Source organism: Pinus tabuliformis, chromosome 2_1 (assembly GCF_031772625.1).
Source record: "Pinus tabuliformis cultivar Carrire ecotype Pingquan chromosome 2_1, CPIR1, whole genome shotgun sequence".
NCBI lineage: Eukaryota > Viridiplantae > Streptophyta > Pinopsida > Pinales > Pinaceae > Pinus > Pinus tabuliformis.
In genome coordinates, this window is record NC_142299.1 from 416006871 (window position 1) to 416027716 (window position 20846).

Sequence of the window (20846 nt, forward strand, 5' to 3'; positions counted from 1 at the left end):
CTGCAGTGCCAAACATATTTCAAGAAGGAATTTACATCGAGCGAAACTATGCAGAAAGAATAATTTTGTGAGGAAAACCGGACTTGAGTTAGTTCATGGATCTTAACAGATTTGCGAGGTCTTGAAATAACCATCAACAGAAGTTGAAGTACCTCAACTCCCTAAAAAATCCTAAAAATTTCAAGGATTATAAAATCACATTTTGAATATTGAACCAGAACGTGTATGGTGTGAGGACAACTTCTTTCATTGATTTTAATGAGATCACTATCAACTGGATGGATGCCATCTTTGTCACTAATTTGATCAGATTTACAACTTTGACAACCGTATTACTCAAGTCAAAAGATTATTCTGATTGCAAGTCTAGAGATGTATGAATCAAAGAAATTTCATGAGAAATCTTATTTGAATTGTTGTCTTCATGCAAAACAAGAGATGATACATGATGGAAAGGGTACTCAATAATCTGATTATTTTCTCCTTCATCATGAACAATATCACTACCTTGTGTCAATTGAGAAGTGACCTCATCCGATGAAGAACTTGAAGAGCTTGGATTATCTTCATCACATGTAGATGCATCACAAATAGGTGATCACAATGAAAAATCAAGCTGGTAGTCCCGGTTTTTGGATCCAAGGGAAAATCTATGTGTATATGTGCTTTATGTGTTATGCTCTCGCATTGTTTATTTTCTGTGTTTTATAATTCGTATGCAAGTAATTTGTGTACGGGGTTAAAATCTACAAAATTAAAGTTTCTTTATGTGATTTTTACCTAAATATCTCTCAACATTCATAATATGGATCACAGAAGCCTGATTTCAGAAGAAGAAAAAAAATAAAAACATTTTCTTCAGTTGGATTAAATCACAGATCTGATTCTGTAAAATCAAAATCTTCTAGAGGAATTGAAAAATCATTTGGTGCACGTGGACATTCATCATTGCATACATTAGAAGAATCACCATCATCATAATGATTGTTTCCCAAGACTATGGATTTGAACAAATTGATTTTATTTTATTCACTACCAAGATTAGAAGATTGAAAATAATCCAAGAATGTAAGAGTATCATCTTGACATGGAGGATTTTGAAAAAGAGAAGAAATAATGAAAGATTATTCACCTTCCTTCTCCTCTACCCGTGTAATGTGACTACTTTGAACCTGATCGCAATTTGGACCAACAAATTGAAAATTAGGAGAGTGTGAAAAACTAGTTGGTGGAGCAGATTGATCAAGTGAATAATGGTACAAAGAGTCATGGAATGTAGATGATAGAGGATGATGGAAAACCAAATTAGATTCAAGACTAGAGTTATGAATGTTGATACCATCTTGAGGAATGGAAAAATTGGCTTTCACCATAGGCTTTATGATCCATTTTGAGATTTCCTCTATTGGATTTGAATCATGAAAAGAAGAAGGAGGATAAGAAGATGTATTAGGAATTTGATGTGCATATCTCCCAACTTTACTATCATAACACAAAGGCACCCTCATCAGAACTAGAAAAGGAAGGGGACAAGGAACAAAAGGAGTGGTCAATTCCTCCTTCGAAATTAAGGGTGTATTTTGATTTACAAGAGATGGGGAGGAAGAGACATCAGATGGTTTGGATTCACCGTGAAAAGAGATATGAACCAAATGCTCAAAATTTTGTTTCAAGAAATCCCAATCCATATCTTCTTCAGGAAATTCGTAACAAAGGTGAACGAATCAATTAGATAAATCCTCAACTGATTCATCAAGCCCCATTCTAAGCTAATTGATTCTTTTATAAACATCTTGATAATGATACCTATCAAATGTTAAATGAATCTCCTCGATGAGATGGTTAAGATAATGAATGGAAGTAGGTGGTAGAGTGTGATATCATCGGTTAACTCAACCTTCAAGGGTGAGGCAGAAAATAATAGAAACCACATCTTCACAATCAATTTCATAATATTCACAAAACATGAAAAAGAGATACATGCTCGGCAAAGGACATCTCACCCTCTCCATCAAACTTGAGTTGAGACAAGTCATGGAGAGACTCATCATGGATTGAAATTTCACTAGGGCCAGGTTAGAAAAAAACCCTGGGAGTATGATTTGAGGATGAGCCATTTTCAATAAGAGATTCAAAACATACTCAAAGGGCTTAGCTTGTCATCTAGTCCTCCTTCTAGCACCATTTTGTTGACAGTGTTGGAAATATGTCAACCAAGGGGGTATCCCCAATGTGAAGTCCCATTTAGACCAGACACCATTTGGAATAGGAGCCCCATCTGGGATATCAGCTCGACTACCATGTGTTCTTATAGGTTTGCCTTGGCTACAAAGTTCAACACAAGAGAGTTATGCACAGGTAATATTGGATCAACAAGTAAGTATGTCTGGCAGGTGTTTGGTTGTATGCGTGTCAAGACTCTTATACTGCGGAGAGAAATAAAAGTGAGCCTCTAGGAGAGAGGTAATAGTACCACCATAGTAGAGACATAAAAACACAGAAAATATTTGTCTAACATCCAATGGAATAGTCCACAAAGATGCGACGGTCATTATAACCATTATAGACAAGGAAGATATGTCTAACATCCAACATAATAGTCCACAAGGATGCGACAATTATAGTAAACATTACAACACATTTTCAATATGATAAGTACAAAAATAACCAAAATAATTCAACTACTTTAGCATAGATGAAAGAAAACATGAATTACAAACATCCACAAAATAGTCTTACAAATATTCATAATCCATGCAAGAAGAACGTGTTGGCCATGAGGCTTATGATATTAAGTAAAAGTCACAAGACACATGTATACAATGAACACCACTAACCCCAATAGTGGAGCGTTGGAGCCACTCCTTGCTCCCCAAAAGAACTAGCTTGTCTCTCTAATGCCTTGTGGGAGGAGCCAAGGTGAAAATTCCTTTGCTCATACAATGAGGGTGTATATATAACCAATGGGGAGGTGATGCTTCACCTTCCTTGTGACTCTTTGACTACCCTCATGACTGTTTGACTTCCTATGACTCTTCAACTTTACATGACTCTTCATATTTTGTACATGTCCTTTGGACTTTCACTTTACAATACATTTTCGAATCATAAATTACATAATCCACAATAATGATGTGGCATGTGACGATTCATGACATGATGTAACATGACACTACTGACATGGACTTATTGATGATATGGCAATGTAAATCCATTCTTGTTGATCATTATATGTGTATTCTTGAGGATGGTCTTCTATCCTCCTTCATATGGCTTAGAGGTAAGGAATCTTTAATGATATCAAGTCTTGAGATGTGGTCACAAACTAGTGTCCCTTTGCTTCTTCTTGATTGTTCACCTTGCATAATGAGATACAAAGATGCCTTTTAACATATTTCCATCCTTCATCTCCTTCTTCATCATCCTGTCATGGTATGATAGGGTACCTCCATATGCAATTCACTCATGACGAGACAACATCAGTCCAATAAATCTCTAGTCTAAGATGGTGCATGTTGATCCACCAGCCAAACCAAAACTAGGTGGAAGGCTGAGGGAGAGGCTCAGTGACTACACATTTGTATAGCTCAAGAAGTCAAGGGTCAATATTGAGCCTTGAGACTATGCAATGCGCTATTTAGGCTAGTCTGAGGAAGAAAACTACGCAATCTGGGAGCTCACTGAGCTAGGTTGAGGGGTTGAGCATTGATTCAGCTTATTGCACAGTTTTGGAAGGTAGAGGAGGCTAGGTGATTACATAATTACATAGCTTAGTATCTCAAGGGTTGAGATTGAGGCCATAGATTGTGAAATGTGTAGTTGAGGCTAGGCTAGAGGGCTGAATTGTGCAATTTTGGAGGCCTAGGTCCAGGCTTGAGCACTGAAACTACGTAGTGCATAGTCTTGGGAGGTAGGAACTATGAATTTCTTAGTTTCAAGAGGCAAGTTCACAGCTAGAGGGTTGAGACTCTACAATTGGCAATTTAGGAGGGTCGGATGAGTCTATGTTTCTTGGTCGGAGAGCTTTCAGAAATTAACCAAGTGTAAGATCGATGAGGTTGATGTGAATAGTGATAAGACTTGACTATGATCACACACTTAGAATACTTGATGAAAAAACAACATAGATCATCCAAGGCACATGAATAACATGCTTCCCTTAGTGCGACAACTTTGCGACAACTTACGACATGTGCGACACTAAAGGTACACTTTGTGACGACCATGAAAACACTTGTTCCACAACTCTTACAACTTTGGGAATGAGTGTGAAAGATGTTTACATGGTAGGATCAACTAAGTTTCACAAATATAACCCCTTGAAACCACCAAGACAAGCTTTTATACATCATGCAATTCTTAACATGCGAAAATACAACATTTTTCTTTTCTCACAAAAGGGACCAAAACACTTAGAGAAAACACATGGAATGGATTTCAATGTTTGTGATGACAATATAAAAGACCAAGGTAGGCTCCGAAATTTGGTTCAGACCAAAATTTTGGAGATTGTTGTAGTAGCAACAACATTACCTTAATATTTTAGCTCTCTTCTTGGACTCAAATACACCCTTTGGATTAAGGCAGGGCCTAGGTGAGGGTGAATGTTGGAAACATAATCCATAGGGGATTATGTAAATTATAATATTCATTTGCGTGGAAATTGAAAAGCCACAAGTGAACACGAAGAGTCATGAGAAGTAGAAGAGACCTCTTCATATATGAAACCAATTTTCATATTCTTATGTATTTATGTGTATCAGATGACTAATATTTTAATTTCATGTCTATCTAAACTTTCAAAAGGGCCGAATGTGAACATAAAAATGGAACCAACCATGGTCTTTGGCCCACATAATGATGAATATTTCTAATGGAAATAAATTCATATCCCTGAAGGATCAAGTCAATGAGAAAAGACAAAAGTCATACTCCTCAAATGTGATGATAAAGGGAGGGAGATGGTTACATCGAAATTTCAATGTATTCATTGTTATTATAGTGAAGATATATTAAATTGATTTAAATTTTGTCATTATTTTTAAAATTTTATATACTCCCTGTTGGGAGTGTAAATGCAAATGGAATGGGGTCCTTGGAGGCTACGCCCAGCACCCTGAGTATGCACTAATAATCTAAATAGGGAGGACAAAACCTGCCCTCTCATGCATGTGCATGCAGTATCACAATTGGTGGTGGTTTTATTTAATGTCTTCGATGGGTGGTGAGACATTATGTGGTGAGTGGAGAGGAACCAAGGTAAGGTCCTTGGCCTCTTGGTGCAGTTCCTCTATTCATTTTGAGTGCATGAGAATCTTAGCACTGTGGGTTGTAGTGGGCTTCGAAGGTTGGAAAGGAGGTTAGGTTGGCCAGTGTAAATGAAGTTTGAAAGCTTGGGGTTCCCTGGATGCTTTTTCTTATTCATGGATACTAGGAGATTACTTTCTAGAAGAGTTATTGGGGGTTGATAGTCTCAAGTGCAACGCTAAATCTAAGGTTATTTCTTTTCTATTCTTAGTGTTGGGGAAAAGTAATTGCCTATCATTTAATTTGTCAACCCGGGGGTTTCGTAAAAGTTGCGAAGTGTGCGTGCACTATATATGCTAGAAATTATCTTTCAGTTTAGATCAATCTAACTACAAAATAACAAAAAAACCAATTCATCTAATCTATGAAATCAAATAATAAAAATGAAATTCAACTAACCTATGAAACCAAAAACAACTAATGTATACTTAGTTACTCCAACATCCAATTATGAAGTGTTACCTTCTTGAGATGAGGTGTAAGAAACTATTTATACATTAACTTCTAATGTCCTAGAAAAGAAAGTAAAGTGTGCAGAAAATAACTCAGTAATTGCATGTATTCAATATTCAACCATTCAATATTGAAATATGATTAAATCAATTTCTGGAAATGATCTTTAGGAATATCAGTTAATGCAATTAAATGAGGATCTTAAAAGCAAATTAAAACAATCACTCTTAACCTCTCACATAGGAAAAGATATGAAATAAATAAATCTTAATCTATGAAACAGTAAATCTTAATCTATGAAAAACAATAAATCTCACACATTATAGATGGCCAATCCAAAAGCATGACGATGGAAAGTGAAGAAGCTCCATATACAAGCATAACCAAATCAAAGTGAACATCACTCATGAGCATGGTACCAAATCCAAATTATATATTCAAAACATGAGCATTTCCCCAACTTTACGCATGCCTTTCAAAGGAAAAGGTTCTCCTATTTATACAAAAACATAAGAAGCTACCCTATTTAATGAGGATCCACTAAAATCTCATATAGTTACAACCAAATAGCTCATAATGAAACTCATATCCCCTAGTTGTCTCATAGAGTTCTGATCCAAATAGGAAATGATGAGACACCTCATAGAGTTACAATCCAAATAGGACACATATTCTTCTTTGACCTTTATCCAAATCTCCTTTGAAGGGAATTCGAATTTGAGCATTGTAGGCCACATAAGGGTGCCTTCGAAGCTTCCAAATAACCTACACATGTCATGAAACTCAAGCCATATATATAGATACATGAAACCATGTTCATTTCCTAGTTTTTAATCATAAATTCACTTTAAACACATAAAATAAATAACTTTGGTAAATAAGGATTCTAAACCATATATTTATGAAAATGGTGGCTAATGAAAGGTTATATGGTTATGGAGATGTGATATGTGAGTGAAATTGTTGGGTCCCTATAATACTAGTGATTACCCCATTAATATTGTAGTTGCATCCATTATTAATATTGTTGTGCCCCTATTATCCCCATATTGTTATTACTGTGCCCCATAGAATCCCTCTATTGTTATTTTTGTGGCTTTATATTATTATTTTTAGGTCGGCTGGGTTATATTGTGACTCCTTAGACTCTTATATATAGAAAGGAGGTTTTGTCATTTGTATCATCCAAGAATTGTTCATTTATGTAATGTAAAGGAGGTTGCCCCCCGAAGAGGCTGAATTCTAAGGCATTGATCTATCTTTTCTTGAGCTGGTTTCATAACAGAAATGGTGGCGATAAATGTGAAAGATGATATCATTTTGAAGACATTTTAGAGGCCCAACACTTATTTTCCTTATTTATGTGTTTCATAGGGTCTAGGTATGTGCACGAGGGCTTAACTAGTAGAGCAATACCATACCATGTGGGTTCATATTGGGGGATATATGTTGAGGAAAAAATGACATATTATATTGGGGGATATATAGGGGGTAAAGGGCTTTTATATTGGTACGTATAAAAAATGGAGCTCAAAGTTAATGAAAAATATAAATGGGTATAAAAAATGTTAATGAAAAAATGGATACCTATAATATCTAGTGAAAGTAAGGGTTTTTAAATTAGGAAGGTGTATTGGGTTATTATTGGTAGGGGGTTAAACAATGTTATTTTTAAAGGTATTTTTTAGTATGTAGTCAAATTAAGGGTATTGTTTAATATGCCACGAACGGATGTGATATGTCCAAGGTTTATTGAATGAAGCCCCCATGGGTATGTGTGTCTAGGGAACAAATATTTGTGTCTGTATTTTCGTCTATGGCCTAGGGATTATGGAGAAGTTTATTAATTTGGCATTGTTTTTTTTGTTTTGGCAGCCCTATTTAAGGCTTAAGTTGGGGTTTGTGAGTGCTATTTGAAGTGAATTACAAGGGTCCTGAAATGTTGGGTTGTTTCCTTGGAAGGATTTCCATCGGTTGTCGAATTTGTTGTCTAGTTTCACACTTCTCGGTTGTGAGTTCTTTTGGTCTTGGTTTTATTTTTATCGTATTCAATGATTAATGGAAAAATGGTCTTGACTGAGGAAGTTTCATCCTCTGTCTCAATTAGTGAGTCTTCTATAAAGCTTGGGTCATATTCCCGGAGATTTTGTGATGATTTGGTCTACTGGAATCATGGTCTTGTAGGAGGTGGCTTACATCCATTCTCTTGTTTTTTTCTAGGTAGAGGCATTCATAGCAATTTCAATAAGTGTTCCCCCCGAGTATCAGCTATGCTAAGAAGATAGAGAAGGAGGTGCAAAATGGTGGGAGGTGGCAGAGCTCAGCAAGGGAAATGAGGCGTGAGACTCTGTGCCCATGACTTGGCTGCCACATATTTCAATGTTGTTTCACCAAACTCAGAAGGAAATTCATAAGCTTGAGACCCATGTGGGGGAGAAAAGACAAACTCTTTTAGATTCCAAGCTTTTTGAGGACATGTCAGCTTGGGTTCCTAACCCTGGGCATACTAGGGGAAAGAGGAAGCAATAACTAAACTTTGTGGCTCTTTGTTGGAAAATGAAGACCTTGTTGGTTCTGGTCTTGAAGGATAAGCAAGTGGAGAAGTACAATATTTGTGCATCCCTGGAGGACATCAAGAGGATGCTCAAGAATCAAAGGTTTTTCCAAGATATGATTGAATCCCACCTGGTGCATGTGGAGAGCCATATTGCCTGTGATTCAAATGGTGGGGACTTGATGGATCTTCTTGGTTCTAGTGCGAAGACTCTGAAAAATATTTCATCCTCAGACAATGATCATTGAGCATAGATGGTAGGTGGTGCATTATGTTGGTCTTCTGGTAGTTATTGGCCCATTTATGTAGGGAACTTGTTATCTCTTTTGGTCTCCTTTTTGTGTCGGCATAGGCCGATCGTGGCATTGTGATCTTCATGGTGGTTTTGGGATCATTTTGTAGAGAACTTGTGATTTCTTTTGAGATATTTGTTTTATGAAAATGGTTGGACATGACAATTCAGTCTCAATTTGGTTGTTTGTGTACCAATCATGGTAATTTTTTAAGGTCTTGTATGTTGAATTCTCGTGGGAACTTTTTTTGTTTGAAAGTTATAGGCAACACTTATACTTGGGTACTCTATTTGTTATATATATGTATGGGATAGTTGAGTAGCGAGAGAGTTCAACACTAGCCTTGTCCTCAATGTAACTTGGTTATGTGAGTCTTTTGGTCCTCTGGTCGTTAGTGGCAACAAGATGAGGAGAGGTTTTATCCTCCATGGTCACTTTTGAAATCCATGTAAAATTGTTTTCTAAGTAATATCAAAGAATTAATTAACACACCCACACACACACATATATGAAAAATTCTTAAAATGGAGAAAGAAAGAGTTTAAATTAATCTTAACAAAATTAATATAATCAATTCAACCTTGAAAATTCATTGGGTCTAGCTCAAATGGTTGAAAGGATAAATTGTTATGATATCTATCCAAACTCATATCTTATTTATGACATGATTAATCTTCATCATGACCTCCTAAATTAAGAATTTAAAAGATTTAAAATTAAAAACATTAAAAGAAAAAAAATTATTGGAATTGCAAATATCAATTATTGAGATACCTTCTGGCTGAAAAGATAAATTGTTATCATCTTTATCCAAGTTCAAATCTTATTTATGACATGATTACTCTTGATGATGACCTTATTTACGACATGATTACTCTTGATGATGATGACTCGAAGTTCAAATCTTATTGTTATGATATTTATCCAAGTTCAAATCTTATTTATGACAATTCCCTCAATTACAATTCGAGAGGTGCCTACAATTCGAGAGGTGCCTGGTTTGACACTGTAAATGTGAAATTTTTGGCATTGTGGTATGCAAAGACAAAGACAATTCTTAAGGGAAAGACAATAAATTGAAGAAAAACAAAACGAAAATCTGTTTCAAAGAAAAAAGAAAAGATTACCTGAGATTCATGTTGCTAGTGTTTGCAGGTGGCTCACCCTCTGTATATATAAAATTCGTGACGTTTTTAGTGAAATCCAGGAAGGGAAGGACAAGTAGGATCAATCCCCATGTTCTCCAATGAAAAAACATGCAATGTCTATGAAAATTTGTTTTTCCTCTTTATCCAGGGTGTCATAACTAATTTGAAGTGTGCTTTGAATATTGCTGGGAAGTATTTTGGAGGTTTTGTGCAATTAGGCTTTCCCATATTCTAAATCATATTTTCCAGTATTTTGGGTTTTTGTCCAATTAGGCTCCAAGAACTTTACGATATAAGGGAAACCCATTGTAGATATCCAAAAATTATTCAACCACGTCCTCAAATCCCATGCATGGGAGAAAAAGAGCTCTTGCGAGTGCTCTCGATTAAGGCCTTTCTCCATGTAAATGGAGGACTCTTCTGTGTATCAACACCTATTATTTTTTTCAAAAGAATATTAATACCTAGTTATTTAATCAAAACATGACTTGTATCTGGTTGACTTCTGTGATTTTCAAGTGGCGATATTATATTTTTCATTTATTATTTAAATTATTTAAAGAACCAATACCGTCATTTGAATCGTGGAAAGATGAACATGCAACCAGTTTTCCTCCTGTCGTTGATTTTTTAGTATTTCCTCACACCACACCACATATTATAAACAATACCCCCTTAAAATCAATTATCAATTTATTGTCTTTTTATATAGCTAACTATTCATTGACTATTTGTCTTATTGTATGGTGTTTTATAATTTTTTAATAAATATTTACCTATAAATATATCTAAACCTTAAGATACAAGTCAAGTGAAAAGCCACTAGCATCCACCAACATAAGAAACAAGGGGAAGTGGATGCCAAAACATTATACATTCAGGAGTTTTTTGGTTTGAATTTGTTTATATAAGAATTACTAAATTTTTATATTTGTTGTTTAAAATTGATTTTTTACTATATAAATGATTTTAGTTATTTAGAAAGATTTTGGGATACTCGGATTGTGATCTAGCACGAGATTCTATAAATTGTGGCAAACTTTCTTCAATTCCCCCTCATTCACTTAATCATACTAAAATGACTAATCGAGGTGTTTTATAAATAGAGAACATGAAACCACAAGAAATGATGCAAAGCTAAAGCTCTCAGGCTTGTTCTATATGAAGCCCTATAATTATAATAATACTTGTAACGCTGCAAGAAACTCCTAGAACCAATATAATTGCAACAACCTGATGAAATAAATATGAAAGTAGATAGAAGAAGCTAATTCTAACTCATGGAAATTATGACCATCAATCAACAACTAAGAAACAACATATTCAAATCATCTATAGGAACATCAAACTATCCCAATGTTACTATACTTGACTAAAACATCAAAATAAATGATAATGGCTTAAAGAAACATAGAGAAATATAGTACATAAGGTACAAGAGGGGTTTCCAAAGGGTTTGCGGGTGGGCCATCCCAAGGTGCTCAAGAACATTGAATAAAATCAACCAAAATGATTTTTCTTTCCATTAATATAAAAGTGGCATTACAGAAGTCTGAAGATAAAACATTACAAGACTGCAAAACAACAATATTGTTTTTTCCTCTTCAAAATGACTCTTTTCCACTAGCTTGAGTTCCCATATTATAAAAATTGTTGAGAGAGAATTCTCCTTACTAAGGGGATTGTTTTTCCTCCAAAAATTCTAGAATCATGGTAGTTGGTTCCCTATGGCTAGTTTCACATCCACCTCTTCTCTAATTGATGATAAGTTTGATTTCCTAGTGATATTTTAGTTGTATATTTATAACCAATGGGAAAGGTTGCCTATCTTCATGGAAGGATACTAGGAGGTTTCTTGAGGAGCTCATTGTCTTTCAAAAACATGTTCAAATCAGGATGTGAAGGTTATCAAGGTTCACACAAATCATTAGTATAGTTAAATCCCTTAAGAATTCACCCAACATAATAATAACATGAAAACTAGAAAAATGCATAATAATCAAGGTAAAAAATGCATGTTGTTTCTAAGTGATATAGGTTATAGATAGGCCTTTAAATGTACAATTCAAGGGCCCATCATACCTCCCTACTTAATTGTTCACCCATCCCTAGGAAAATGTACATTTAACCTTCCTAATCCTTTAGTTATTCTTCCCTCATTTCCTTGGCAACTTTGTTGGCATCCCATGTTATATATCTAGGTCATTCCTTTGATAGATAAAATCTTGCTGCATTCTCTATTAGTTTCCATTCCTCTAATTCTTATTATTGACCAATGTTATATGCCATTATTAGTAAGAAGGGGGATTGAATCTTAGTTTGATCCACTATATGCCCATTCTTTATATCATCCTTTTTGTTGGGCGCGAGATCCCCCAAGGGCAGTTTTAGGGCTAAAAGCCCATATTTTGGTCAAATTTTGTAATCCAAGTGTAAAGACTCCGCATTTTGTGGTCGCAGAGCATGTAGGTGTTAAAGAGTCATAGGGTTGTCCACCCTTATTTTGAAAATGTAATGTCGGCTGTAGAAGATCTACCCATGGTCCGCGGACCATGGGATTGTATAAATAGAGCTAAGCTCTAAGTATTTTAGAAATCAATCAATGAAGCAATGAAGATATGATGTATGAGAGATAGCTCTGAAGTAGAAGTCTAAGTCTTGGGTCATAGCGTAGGTAGAGGCTCTGCAGCTGAGTGCATAGACCCCTGCAACTGAGTGTGCAGGGTGGGTCGAGTTTGTAATTGTTTAGAATTATCAATAAAGAGAAGTATTCTACAATTTATGCGTCTTTATTTCCCGTTTATGCATCTTGTTATATTAGGTATGAATTTCACTTATAATTCTTATATCATGCATGATTAAATGTAATTGTGTTGGATAAGTGAACACAAGTAAGAACATATGTTTACACAGAGCTAACTAAGATCGGTTGATAAGATAAGTAAGACACTTAGCCTGGTTTTGGAAATATCATAGTTCACTGCCCTAGCAGCATGAAAGTATATCAACCCAAGGTTAGGGCTGTGCGAAAATTGATTGTACCCTTTTGCGAAGGTACTGAATGGTGGAACAGAGGGCTAAGCAACCTACACGAAGGCAGGTATAGCTGGAATAAACTGACATCACATCCATCTCAAGGGTGCGGAAACTTGGTTCTAGCATCCCCCCCATACTGCTTCGAGTGAGACTTCAGTCCGCACTCCGCGGGCTAATGCTGAAAGGGCCTGTAGTGTAGGGATTTGTTTGGCTAACTAACGTTGAACCTGGGTCAGGCCCCCTCAAGCAAAAAAATGGGTTCATTGCCGAGATCGAAATCTTCATAAGAGATGTGTGATGTCGTATCACTAGAATCCAACTAAGAAAGAAATCAAAGGCTAGCTGGACAAAAGGATTCACAAGTTCACGGCTCAAGAAAATAGAAACCCTCAACTGTCAAAAGAACAATGGTTGGACTGATACCTATATATGGAGATCCATGAAATCTTTTTTGCCTCCTTTCCTACTGAGCTATACGAGTGGATCGCGAAGCTAGCAGATATCCAAGGAAGGTGGAAACTTGATGATAATATTGTGTGGACCCCAGAGCTAGTGCGAAGGTTGGAAGCATCGGAGGATAAGATCGCCCACGCTATCGATCATTGGCTCGATCACGTCATAGGAGGATTTGTGACTGAATTTGCAGTCGACACCTTAGTCAGCTATAACAAAGCAGAGCGACACTTTTTTAAAGGACCATGAAGTAAGTACATAAAATCTTTGAATACTTGGATTAAAATGTTGTTGTGCGAAAAACAGCTTATGAAAATACCTTGATGTTTGGAACTACGCGAAGCTGAAAAAGTTACAGAAACGAAGGAAATAAGGGTTCGGAGTATAACCCCTTGTTTTCACCTCCGTGAAGGGACGAAGAAGGAATAACAAAGGTCTCTCTGCGAAGAGCTATTTAGTTGATAAGACAAGGATTCCCGCGAATGCCACCTCTACCCACACCACCTCCATATTCACCGCCATCACCTCCAACGTCACCCGTACCACATCCACCTCCACCATAGTTCAGTATGGCAAACACAGTGAAGTTGCCTTTGTTCAAAGGCTTGGAAAATGAGGACACGAACCAAATCTGGTTCGTTGTAAGGGCTATATGGGAAGCTCAAGGTGTTACAGATGATCATATAAAGAAAGCGACATTAGTTAGTACTCTACAAGATCACGCGCTAACCTGGTACATTTAGTACTCCAATGATAATAAGAATGCTAGAGTAGCGGAAATCCAAGCAGCACTAAATAGGGAATTTAGCAGGCCTAAATCTGAAGTGCAATCAATTGTGGGATTCAAAGAGATTGCGATGTGACCAAGCGAGACACCTTGGGAATTGGATCAAAGACTGAAGTGTCAAATCCTCGAAGCCAATATGAATTTGATAGATGGACATCATCGCGAGTGGTTTGTGGCTTCGCTACTACCCCACTTAAGGACCGTGTAGTCGTAGAAGAAGATAACAACTCAGGTAGAGGCCTTGGAGATTGCCATGAGACTCCGATGCAAGATCCTAATCTAGGAGTTCAACAGATCCACGCGCAGCTGCTGAATCTATGTCTTGAGATTCAAAATCTGAAGCAGGACAAGACGATTCGACTAGAGGTACGCAAGGTGGTATGGTGCTTGAAATGCAAGAGTCAGGGTCATGACAAAGACCATTTCCCGGTTTTTGCAAATTACCTTGCAGGAGGAGGACCGATGCCTTTAAGGCCAAAAGCTCAAGCAAGACGTTGCGCAGTGCCTGCCCTATGGTGTGTTATCTGTCAGGTAGCCAAAAAACATGCCACAAATAACTGTCACTTGCTTCAGAAGTATGTGAAAACACCACAACAATTGTTCTGCAACTTTTGCAGGTCTGTAGGACATGATGAGCGTACTTGCAGGATCTATGAATTAATGATGGATAGAACTACTGCCTACAGGGTTCAGGCCAAAACATGGCCCCTTGACTAGAATGTAGGGATGGCGCAGACAAGATTTCAGGGGCGCGAAATAAGCCGAGGTGGAGGAGGACTTGATAGAGGTTGAGGACAGTTGATTTGTTACAATTGCGCGGGACCATGACACTATGTCCGCGATTGCACTAATCCAACGCACTCGTCGTGCAAGTATCGCACATTGTTTGGTCATGAAACAAAATATTTTCCTATGTTGATAGCTAGGATACATGATAAAGGCGTGCTACCACCTCCCCCGACTCAAAACTTGCAGATGATGAGGTCTGAGCCGTGTGAGGAAGATCCAAACATAAATATAGTGCTCCGGAGTGGAATCAAAATGGGAGATGACAAGGGGAAACAACCGAAAGATAGTACATGGGTTCACAAATCCCTGACAAAAGAGGCTGAGTTTGATTTGGAGTGTGCTCTTGAAGCACTCATGGAAGCTAAGAAGAGCTTCGATGAGGTCTCCATTTCAGGAAGCAAGGATAAACCGAAGCCGAAGATGGACCCCTCTATGCTCACAAATTTTTTGGAAACCTGTATGAAGTTACTGCGCAATAGTAAGGCTATGAAAGGGTTACAAGAACTCATCAATAGATGTGTTGGGACCATGCCAGGTGAACCATGCGCAGTCCAAAATATCGGTAAGCATAAAACATTGACGGGGCATGAAATGAGACTCACCTTGTAGATTAGAGAATACGAAATGGATCAAGCCATTCTAGATTTCAGCCGTGGAAGCTATGGAACTACACTAAACATACATGTACAAAACAAAAAAGAGGAGCCTTGGCTGCTAGGGTTGGGCCCTAACCCAAGAGCTTCAGCCCTCTGAGTTAACTCAGTGCTAGCTCAAAACAAAACTCATTCTTATTACCAAAACAACAAATTACATCAATAGAACTTTCACAAGTATTGCAGCTCAAAAATATCTTAGAGTTTTACAATAAAAATCCCCATCCTACTAAGGTCCTAGGCCTCTCTACTTATACAACTGAATTCCCTAATGACTTCCTTAAAATTAGGGAGGCTCGGCTCCCAAACTCGAGATAAACTAGTGCTTTGTCTCTCACTTGCTCGGTTACCTTCTAATCCTCATGATTTGGCTATTTGCACTCCGAGTTGATGTGATGAATGGAGGAATATTCGAATGGAGTAGTAAATGAGGAGGAGTTACCTCCTACAATCTCTCTCCCTTTTTCCATTCAAGTTTTGACCTTAGTCTTTGCCAAAATTCCTTGATTTTCTCCTTTAATCCTGCATTCAATGCATATTAGTCCACTAAGCATAATATCCAACTCTAACTCACCTCATAAACAAAATATAATCAAAAGCATGTAATAAGTTATGAGAAAAGTTGGTTTGACTAAGATAAGAGGTGAATTAAGGCCCATATAATTACCCAATGATGAGGCTCATTAACAAGACAACCACTACTAGATGCACTACGAAAATGGAATGTAGGTTACAAATTTTAGTTTGTCCACATATTTTTGAGGAATCAAATCAATTCAATTATAGAATGTGAAGAGGTCATCAACATGGGAAATGCCTTGGTTTAGTTGGAAAGTGAAGAGACTAGTAGCATGATAAATCAATTGTGAGAACAACAAAGAAACGGGGCTTCTTTCTTTTGCTTCTAGCTCTTGGGATTTTGGGCTTCGGCTTTGGATGCAACACGATTTGGAGAGAGTGTGATTGGCTATTGTACAAGTTAGCGAGAGTGTGATTGGATATTGTATGAGGACTCTGAGGACTCTACTCTCTCTAAACTAAATTACTCCTATAATGATTTTTGATTTAGTCATTTCAATTAATTTAATATAGTATCCAAAACCAAATGGTCGAGGTTGTGCTCTCTGTAACAACAATTTTGGTTATGTAGTTCGTATTTGGGTGTGAAAATACCCCGTATTGCGTCAAGTAGTATCATCGTGAGTTTCTCTCCGAGATTTTCACCTTGATTTTCTTAGAGTAACAGGGTCCCAAAAAACCTTGTTCAATGATTTTTGGGACACAAAACCTGTGTTGAGATCTGTCGATGTCGGTGAGACATTTACAACTTGTGAGGATTCCATCAAGGAGAAGAGGTGTAGGATGAGGAGGTGCAAGGAAGCGACTCTGGAAGAGTTAAGAAAAAGAATAAAAGAGTTGGAGCATAAAATAAATGGAGATGGAAAAGCAGATTCAGAGCCCGAACAACAAATAGGTGAAGAACAAGATGTTGAGAAGAGAGACCCAACAAAAAGGTTTATTTCATACTCTAGAAATAGAGGAATTACAAGAGATGAATTTTATTGTTATGATGGTAATATGAGAGTTGATATGCTCATTTATTGGATTGGAGAAATCAAAAGATATTTTGAGTATGACGATGTTCATGATCCAAATCAGGTGAGATTTTTCATGATGAAGTTGAATGGTCATGTTTCACTATGGTGGGATATGATATAGAAATACATAGTAAATAATCAACTAGAAATGATTAAGACTTGGAATATGGGCACAAAGATCAAGGAGAAATTTCTACATGTTTATTACTAGCAGAATTTGTATAGACAAGAATCTAAGACAAAATAAAACCTATGTTCATGAGTACACCAAAGATTTTTCTAGACTCTCACTTCGATCTGATATAAAAGAACCATAATTCCAAAGAGTTGCAAGGTATGTGAATGGAATAAAATACTTAATTCAAGACGAAATGAGTATGCATTATTTCTGGATTGTTGATGAAGCCTATCACATTTCCTTGAATTTAGAAGAAAAAATGAATAGTAAACACATAATAAAGGTAGAGGAAGAGGTTTTAGAGGTAAAGGTAAGACGGGGATTTATAGAGGCATTTGAAGGGAGTAAGAATCCACTAGTGGTCAAGGTGGTAGAGGTGGAAACAATGTTGGAAGAGGAAGAGGAAGTTTTGAAAGTGGAAAGGGAAAGTATGTAATTACTTGTTTGAATAGTTGGTTATGCCATTTGGGCTAACTAATTCCCATAGCACATTCATGAGGCTCATGAATGAGGTCTTGAAACCATTCTTGGGAAAAATTATTGTAGAATACTTGGATGACATTTTAATTTTCACCAAAAGAAAAGAGGAGCACTTGGAACATGTAAGAGAGGTGTTACAACGATTGAAGGAATAGAGGTTGTTGATAAACTTGAAGAAATGTACATTTATGCAAGATGAGTTAGTGTACTTGGGATTTATAATTTTCAAGGAAGAACTGAAGATGGATTATGAAAAGGTGAAGGCTATCTTGGATTTTCCAACACCTGAATCTACTTTTTAGGTGAGGAGCTTCGATGGATTGGAAAGCTTCTACAAGAAATTCATTAGGAATTTCAAGTAGATTTATTCACCTCTTACTGACTGCATGAAAAATGGAAATTTTAAATGGAAAACAACAATAAGAAAAATGTTTGCAGATGAAAAAAAGAAGGTGATAGAGAAACCTATTTTGGTTCTTCCAAACTTTGATAAAGTATTACAAGTTGACTTTGATGTGAGTGGGACAACAATTGGGGTAGTTTTAAGTCAAGAAGATAGACGAATAACATTCTTCAGTGAGAAGTTGAATGATGCTAAGAAGAAGTATTATGTATATGATCAAGAATTTTATGCTATTGTGTAGGCTTTGAAGAAGTGGATATACTATTTTTTTCCCAAGGAATTTGTCTTGTTTATTGATCACAAGGAATTACGATATATCAATAATGAAGGTAAGTTAAATCAAAGGCATTTTAAATGGGTTGAATTCTTGAAAATTTACACATGTGTTCTCAAGCATAGATTTGAAAAGTCAAACAAAGTTGTAAATGCTTTGAGTAGGAGAGTGTTTCTACTTAACACTTTTTCACTAAAAGTCGTGGGTTTGTAAAGAATGAAGGATTTGTATACATAATATGTCCAATTTTGGAGAATCTTTAATATCTTGTAAAGCACCTTGGAGTGTGGACAAAACCATGTTCTTGGATTACCATATCCAAGAATGGTTTTTATTTAAAAATTAACAATTGTGCATTCCTAAAGGGTCAATGAGGTTGAATCTTATTAAGGATCTAGAGGGTGGAGGCTTAAGTGGACATTTTGGAATGGACAATATACTAAAATGTTAATAAAGGAGAGGTATTTTTGGCCTAGCATCAACAAGGATGTCAAAAAGTTTATTAAGTGCTATAGATTTTGCAAACTAACAAAGGGTAGACGTTAAAATATGGGGTTTTATACTCCATTGTTGGTACCATAAATGCCTTGGGAATATGTGAGCATGGACTTCGTCTTGGTATTGCTAGGGACACAAAGGAAGCATGATTTAGTAATGGTTGTTTTCGAATGGTTTTCAAAGATGAAACATTTCATAGCATGTAAAAGGAAAAGCGATGCTACTATAGTGTTTTCTTTATTCTTCAAAGAAGTAGTGAGAATTCATGGTTTTCCAAGAACCATTACTTCAGATAGAGATACAAGATTCCTGGGTCACTTTTGGAGGATGCTATGGAATAAAATGGGGTATAAATTGTTATATAGTTTAGCCTATCCTCTACAGACAGATGGAAAATTTTGAAGTAGTGAAAAAGAGTCTTGGAAGTTTGATGAGAAGCTTAAGTGGTGAAAATTCCAACTGTTGATATATGGTCTTGGCACAAGAAAAATTTTCATACAATGATTTGGTTAATAGGTCGAATAGCAAGATTACTTTCCATATTGTTTATGGTAGGTCACCAAAGGGTTTTGTAGACCTAATAAAGTTGTTGGATTTGGAGGAAAGGAAAAGTGTTGATGCAAGTGATTTTGTAGACAACGTGTAGTGGATACACGAACATGGGAAGAAAATATTACAACAAAGTAATGACCAATATAAGGATAAAGTAGATTTAAAAAGGAGAGAAGCTTTTTGCAAAAGGAGAATTGGTGATGGCGCATCTACAGGAATAAATATTTCCTAGGGGTATCTACAACAAGTTGAAATATAACAAAATCGGCCCATGCAAAATTCTTTGAAAGTTTTCTAAAAATGCCTACAAGTTAGATATGTCAAGAGACTTTGATATCTCTCCAATATTCAATGTGGTTGATCTATATGAGTTCCATGAAGGACAAAATAGTGAAGAGATAGGTACACCCATTGAGTGGAAGGAACAATTAGCAGTTAAACTTGTTGAAGAAGTGGAAGAAATTATGGCCACAAGGATTCGAAAGAAGACTCGCCACAGGGAGTATCTGGTGTATTTATTCAAATGGAAAAATAGGGGATTTGAAGATGTGTCATGGGTGGTTGAATAAGAGATAGCATGCCTGCAAGGTGCTTTAATATTTGAAGTAACTACCACATGAGCTGGTAGCTCATATTTTCTTACCAAGGGTGTCTAATGCAAGAGCATCCTTAGCCTCGAGAAATCCTCATCAACCAAACACAAATTTATGTTTGAGTTCATAATGTAGAAAAATAAGTATCTCTACTCCCATGTATTTTGAATTTTCAACACTCTTATTATATTAGTTGTTGATACACCCAACTGATAGTTTTTTCTACTTCTGTAGCTACGTTTTATCAAAGTGACGATTACTTTTAAGTTGTTGACACTCAATAGATCATGGACTAATACTCCTATTGCATGGAGTTTTTGACATTCTCAAGATCATGTGTTAATACTCCTATTTCATGGATTTGTTGACATACCAAAACCAGTAGTTGCTACTATAGGAGAATCACTACTAGACATGCTACGAAAATGGAATGTAGATTACAAATTTTGGTTTGAAAGCTTAATGTGAGGAATCAAATCAATTTAGTTCTAGAATGGGAAGAGGGCAACAAAAAGGGAAAATACTTGGTTTACTTGGAATGTGAAGAGGATAGAAGCGAGAGAAATAAATTGTGAAAACAAGGAAGAAAAGGGGCTTTTGGATTTTTCTTCTGGCTCTTAGTCTTTTGGGTTCTAGCAATGGTTGTTGCATGATTGGAGAGAGTGTGCTTGGTGATCTAGGTGATCAGAAAAATGCTCAAAAATGAAAGTGCTTGAAATAGCTCAAAACTAGCGCCAAATCGTATTGTTCATCGTCTTGTTTCCATCGTCATTTGAATTGCCTCAATCTAAAATTGT

At 36.4% G+C, this 20846-nt stretch overlaps 1 protein-coding gene across 1 annotated transcript in view; it reads left to right on the forward strand.

Moving 5' to 3' along the window:
• Positions 1-20025, forward strand: part of LOC149200678 (uncharacterized) — a 71939-nt gene extending 51914 nt beyond the window's left edge. The window contains exons 2-4 of the mRNA XM_089401027.1: positions 18168-18265; positions 18374-18461; positions 19772-20025. Of these exons, the coding sequence (XP_089257153.1) occupies positions 18168-18265; positions 18374-18461; positions 19772-20025 (440 nt within the window). The remainder of the gene's footprint in view (positions 1-18167; positions 18266-18373; positions 18462-19771) is intronic.
• The last annotated feature ends 821 nt before the right edge of the window (positions 20026-20846 follow it).